General features: G+C 40.4%; 1 protein-coding gene across 1 annotated transcript; it reads right to left on the bottom strand.

Moving 5' to 3' along the window:
* Positions 1–942: 942 nt before the first annotated feature.
* On the bottom strand, positions 943–1,346 carry LOC129769864 (eclosion hormone-like). Its single transcript, XM_055772368.1, has 2 exons — positions 1,224–1,346; positions 943–1,157 (listed from the first exon to the last, which is right to left on the bottom strand). Exons 1-2 carry the CDS (start codon positions 1,315–1,317, stop codon positions 973–975), a joined length of 279 nt encoding a protein of 92 aa, XP_055628343.1. The 5' UTR covers positions 1,318–1,346; the 3' UTR covers positions 943–972.
* Positions 1,347–6,863: the final 5,517 nt, after the last annotated feature.

The following is a 6,863-nucleotide window of genomic DNA, read 5'->3' as shown; positions in this document are numbered from 1 at the left end:
ATGGAAAGGGAGGGAAAACACATGCTTCGGACGTTTGAGGCTGCAAATAAAATGCATTGCAGCGGTTGCACGCTGTCTGCACTCTTTCCTGGCATGGAGGCGGATTGGATGTGGTCATTCATGAGTCGTGAAGACAGCACATGTCGGGTTAGGTTTGGTGGCATTGAAGTCATGCGTTATGAATTGGCCTATCCACGGATGCGTGGGAATTCGATCTCATGATAACCGCAAACATTGGTGCTGTATTATTAGAGCCGTAAAATAGATTGATTCTGGGCAGCGAATACAGTTCTACAGTACTTTTGCTTTTAAAAATAACCCACAAGTGTTTACCTACACTTGAAAGTTCACCACGAGCATCAGCTGTTTGAATTCCATCATCTGCTGATCTCGTTCAACATCAACCGAGTGCCAGCCGAGCCAGCAGCAGCAGCAGCAGCTAGGCACTCCATATCTTGGGCTACTCGAGCACACTCCGCCAAAGCGGTTCATTCGTCAGGCTCGGACAGGGATATTCTTGTTGTGACATTTGAGCATCATGCTCAAATCAACCAGTGATGGACGCTTACGATCCAGCTTCCCACTTACTCGGAAGGCCCGGGATAATTGTTATGGTTAGCGATCAAGGGCCTCTCGATCTGTTCGTTGGATTGCTTGAACAAACAACGCCCGATATCATCACCATCCCGTCGGCGTGGTTACCGTGGTAAGCCCAAGTGGTTCGCTTGCGCAGCAACAGTAACTTAAGTAAACAACCCGTACCCCTTTCGAAGGGACTCTCGTGGAATGATATTAGAATAATTTTCAATTTATAACGAGCACTTTTTATTTAACAACACTGAGGAGGTAGCATTTGTCGTCGGTTTGAAAGCAACAATAATATCGGGACAAATAGAAACGAAAATAGCCTTGTAACTGCGAGAGTGGTCTGATGTCGATTCGTAGCTGATGTCGGGCCGCATTGCTGGGGAACTAGATTAGTTTGTTCAGAAAAGGAGCGATCGAGTTGATGTCCTCACAATCCGGGATCATTTTACCCTTGAACTGGATGCAAGACTCCGCGCAGAGATGACCCTCGAAGAATTCACCGAACATCTTTTTGCACTGTGCGCAGTTCGTGATACAGATGCCAATGACGTCATAGCCACCGAGCAAATCTGAAGAAATAATGAATCTGTGTTAAAATGTGGTATCTTGAGACTTATTTTTATTGTCTCGCTCACCAATCTGTGGATTAGCTTCTGTTTCGTTGATTATTTGTACGATGCTTAAAACGGCGAGGCAAATTGCAAGACACGTGAACTTTCCCGAAACCATGATGAATGTTAAAATTGTACAAACTACGTAATGACTACACAGCATAAACTGATTATACTTGTGCTTCTCGTGAAGACTTTTATACTATCTGTAAAGGAAGTTGAGCAAATCCTATTTCCTTTTGGAAACCAATGACATATCCGATAACAGGGTTTCCACAGTCGATATTTTTCCGTTACGTCAATAAGAATACTTTGGAATGTGTGTTTATAAGATATGACGGAACATACCGATCTTTTGACGTTGGACTACGTCTTACATTAAGGGTGTTAACGTTAGTAACTGTTTTTGCTGCGAACGGATTTTAACGATTTGCATACCTATCGAACCGGAAACATTCTAAAATTTGTTTGATATGCTATACATCACAATCCCATATTCTGTATTTGGTTTAAATTGATGAAAATTGGAAACCTTTCCATTTCCCCATACATTTGTTCTGTCCGCTTGTGTGCTTTCCCGAACAGAGCTGTCAATAACGGGAAACTTATGCAGCCGCTAGAATAGAAACAACGAAGGGGGATAGCGAAAAGAGAATATTTGCAAAGTAAACTCCACCCTTGCATAGTAAGTAAGCTGTCGCTAGCGTATAAGTATTGCATCTCCTCTGAGGAATATTCTCAGAATCTTTCTGTGTCCGAAACAACAAAGGTCGCTTATAAGGCTTGTTTTGTGTTTTATGTTTCCCCTCGAACTGTGAACGCTAGCGAATATGTCACTTGAATTGCATCTGGCATTGCAATTAACACAACCATCCGAGCCGTGGCAAAGCAGGCGAAAAAAGAGAACAATGCAAATGTTTATAGGTCGCTTATAGCCATCAGTGTTTGGCTTTGTGTGTGTTGCTTGTTTTCGTTGCGCGAAACTTAGAACTTGTTCATTTCCTGTATGTGTGAATAGCACACCTTCGATACTTTTAGTTGCCATTCGTATTTGCTCTCGTGCGCATCGGCTCTGTTCTGAAGCAACAAACTCCTAGCTTTGTTGATGGTTTTGATCGAGAGTCGAGAAACGATTTTTCATAAACGGTCGTTCTCGCGATGTTTCAACTGAGTGCATCTGTTAGACGCGTGTTTGATGCTTGTTGAATGGTGATGTACGGAAGATGCATCTAAATACTCAGTGCAATGCGTGCATTGATATAAAGAAAAATGCGACATGTGGCTAATTAGTTTCTTATTCTCGCAAAGGCAAGAGAGAATCGTTACTTCTCGAAATGATTCTACATAACCACGCAAGCCATTAAACCTTTTCAGCGTCCCCGGAACTTTTTACTTAAGACTTATTTATGAAGTTTCGCAAATAATATCCGAAATGATAAACCAACAAATTAAAAATAAGGATGCGTAGTCCTACGTCCTAAGCGGTCGTGTCTCGGATACAACCCCTCGATTTTTTTAATTCCTATAGTTGCGAACTAATATTTTACTACATGGTTCAAAAATATGTATATGTTGATACATACAATGGATTGATGAAAAAAATTCACTTTTATAATATTGTCAATGTTCAAATATTTTTAACTCTTCGTAAAATATACTCGTTTAGATTTCAATGGTGGTATGGGACGGAGAATTTTATCTTCTTTTAATAGTTGACCCGGCAAACGATGGTCTGCCATATCAATTATTTCTAGTGAATATTTTGGTAGTTAAATAAAAAATAACTAATGTGTCATAATTGTGTTTAAATATTTTAACGATCTATATAATTAATCGAATGCTATCGATAAAATTGAATAACGAATAAACCGATTTGAACGAAAGACTTCAACCCATTCGACTCAAGTCCAATCGAGTTGTGCAAATATTATTTAAATAGTTGAAGGAGATAGTCCTGACCCTAACTTAATTATTTTTCTATAAATATTCTTGCATTTCCATCGAAAGTTTATCCATCACATAAAATCATTACCAGACATAATTTTCGTTCAAGATTTTTCCCTACTTGCAGAAAATGTGTAAATACGGGAGAGCTAATGTGGAATACTGGAGAGCTAATTTAATTTTATATCTTTTGTTTTAAAAACATGGTTGTCACATTTGCACAACTTGATTGAACTTGATTCCTACGGAATACAGAATGCAATTGCGATCCGTTTGGGTAACTCCGACTCGATCGGATTTGGACGGATCTGGAATTTCCGAAGAAATTACACTATCTATTTCCTCAGGGAGTATTCTTTCCAATAACAAAACTAAAAATGTGTGTATGAGGTAATCCTCGCGTTTGCCTTTCGAACGAATATATGCAGCAATGTATAGGACCGAATACGTGTAATGTTTTAATGAAGTTCATTGAAGACTTCATTTTTTGTATGAAGACACGTGCTGTAATATCATGTGCATTGCGTTTTGGTCTGACGATAGGAAAGGCTGTATCGGTATTGCTAATGATAGCATCTCGCTGGTGAACGAATTGTTCCACTTCTGTTTATTGTGTTGTGGAAATCGCAATCGTTCGCTCTACTTTCACGTACATGTAGACCATGAATTGTCATCATCTTAACATCTTTAAGGGGGACCCCTATTTGAAAGGTCGAAAAATAATAAATTTTCGTTTTTTTTTTTCGGATGTTAGGAATAAAGTGAAGTCTTCGGGAGTTTTGGTTATTGTTTAAGGGGTATTTGAAAATGTATTTTCCAATAATTGAGCGCACCAATAATGATCATTACGCTGTTGACAGCTGGATGCGTAGATGCTGCTTGAAAATCGGTATCTTGCTGGGGGTATCGGTTCTGAAGCAACGGGGTATCGCAGAACGAGTTCCAATGAATATTTTGAAACGTTAGAACAATACCTAAAGTTTTACATAAAAGTTTTTAAAAACACGAAAAATTGCCAAAATGTCATCTTTGTCCAAAATAAGTTATTTTCATGAAAAATCGCTGTTTCGAAGTGCATAAAGAATCGAAAATATGAAATAACAAAAAAACGGCTATGTAACGCTTGAGGTAATTTATTTCGATATGCTGATAAAAAAAATTTCAGCCAAATCGGTCGAAAAGATCCTAAGATATCGATACCGCCAGCTGAAAAAAACATGGTTTCGAGGAAAATGTGTTTAATAATTCGTACAGTAATACTATATACCTTGAGGTGATCTCATATTTTTGGCTGTTACTTTCCAACAAAATTAAATTTCGAAAAATCCTTAGGACAACATTTCTAAGGGTATAAGCATCCCAAAAATGTAACAAAAAAAATTCGACCTTTCAGACCGGGGACCCTCATAGGCCGCAATTTCATCGATTCGACTTGATGCATGATGCAAGCCAATGGTTGCTGCTAACTAGAGTGCATCATTTTTCGACATAAAGGGTGTGTCACATCAAATTGCATCACGGAAAAAACGCTGTAGAAATTCGTCCAGTAGACCGATCCTTTTGAAAATTTTAGACAGTAAAATAAAAACTATTAAACAACTTTTGGCATTTTCCATTTTTCATACTTCGAGCCCAAGCCCGTATGCTCGTACCTTCCTCTTAACCCCGTCCATAAGTTTCTGTACAACGTCAGGTTGTAGTTTTTTTTAACAGAAATCCATTTTCTCTTGAAGTCCGCCTCCGATTTGACAACTTTTGGGTTCTTCCGGAGGGCCTGCTTCATAATCGCCCAAGATTTCTCTATTGGGCGAAGCTCCGGCGCGTTGGGCGGGTTCATTTCCTTTGGCACGAAGGTGACCCCGTTGGCTTCGTACCACTCCAACACGTCCTTTGAATAGTGGCACGAAGCGAGATCCGGCCAGAAGATGGTCGGGCCCTCGTGCTGCTTCAATAGTGGAAGTAAGCGCTTCTGTAGGCACTCCTTAAGGTAAACCTGCCCGTTTACCGTGCCGGTCATCACGAAGGGGGCGCTCCGCTTTCCGCAAGAGCAGATCGCTTGCCACACCATGTACTTTTTGGCAAACTTGGATAGTTCCTGCTAGCGAATCTCCTCCGGAACGCTGAATTTGTCCTCTGCGGAGAAGAACAATAGGCCCGGCAGCTGACGAAAGTCCGCTTTGACGTAGGTTTCGTCGTCCATTACCAGGCAATGCGGCTTCGTCAGCAATTCGGTGTACAGCTTCCGGGCTCGCGTCTTCCCCACCATGTTTTGCCTTTCGTCGCGGTTAGGAGCCTTCTGAACCTTGTATGTACGCAGGCCCTCCCACTGCTTGGTCCGCTGGACGAATGAACTTGACAAATTCAGCTTATTGGCGGCATCCCGGACCGAACTTCTCGGATCACGTCTAAACTGCTTAACTACGCGCTTGTGATCTTTTTCACTGACGGAGCATCCATTTTTGCCGTTCTTCACCTTCCGGTCGATGGTTAGGTTCTCGAAGTATCGTTTTTGTACTCTGCTGACCGTGGATTGAACGATTCCCAGCATCTTACCGATGTCCCGATGTAACAACTCCGGATTCTCGAAATGAGTGCACAGGATTAATTCACGACGCTCTTTTTCGTTCGACGACATTTTTCCAAATTTACGAAAAATTGACAGTGAAGCATGGCCAACGTGATCTATACACTCTTATCTGATTATAAGCGAAAGCTGAAGATATAATTCCTAAAAATTAAATTATCACCCTTTAATCGGTCTTGTCGAGCAATGTTGGCCCTATCCAATAGCAGGCGGATCAGTGCGGCGTCTGGCACGATATGTACGACAATGTTGGAGGAACCACGTCATTTATTGACGACTAGCAGACCCAGCAAACTTCGTTCCGCCCAGAATTTATTTTTCGTTATCACATCCACGTTTTCTTACTAAGCCCACGTTCATGGGTCCAATCGCAAAACTTTTCATTGATTGATTTTCTAATCTACCCTTCAATATTATTTTTTACTATAAAATTTCAGTACTTCTACTAAAACTCGACATTTCAATATCAGATTATTTTCAGACACAATTCTCGTGCAAGCTCGTTCATCCACTTGCAAATAAGATGTTTCTCCGTTACATGGAATAAATGTTTGATACAGAAAATCTGATAGAATGAAGACAGCCCTAAATCGGACAATTCCTTCCTCGAGCCTATATAGATAGAAGATGATATAGGAGTGCGATTTATCACATTAAAATCCATTTCCACTTTCGAACGAAGATCAATTTCGTTACCGCAAACATCAAATGGACTAACAACGCATTGTGTGTAACAATTCGCATGTGCTCTACAATTACATATTGACAATGTAATTGTAGAACACATGCGAATTTAATTTTTCGAATTTTCCCATTTTCCTTCAGAGTTTTCCGAAAATTTGCAATTGTCATGTTTGGTTGGAAAATGTGCATTATTTTCAGGGGACCTCTTCTTCTTTCCAGAGGAGAAGGTGTGTCATACCATCATAGAAACATTTCTCGTACCCAAAAACCCTCACATCCCAAATTTGGCTCCATTTGCTTGATTAGGTCTCGAGTTATGCAGAAAGGGCCTGGCCGGGTAAGGGAGTAAAAAGTGCCCCCAAAGCCAAATCACCAGCTGTATGGCAAATAATGTATAGGATGTCAAATAATAAATTTTAGCGGTTTTTTTGAACCCCTATGTGGTTTAACAT

This window comes from Toxorhynchites rutilus, chromosome 2 (genome assembly GCF_029784135.1).
Source record: "Toxorhynchites rutilus septentrionalis strain SRP chromosome 2, ASM2978413v1, whole genome shotgun sequence".
Lineage (NCBI taxonomy): Eukaryota > Metazoa > Arthropoda > Insecta > Diptera > Culicidae > Toxorhynchites > Toxorhynchites rutilus.
Note: the sequence above shows the minus strand (reverse complement) of the source record. Positions and strands in the feature narration are given on the sequence as shown.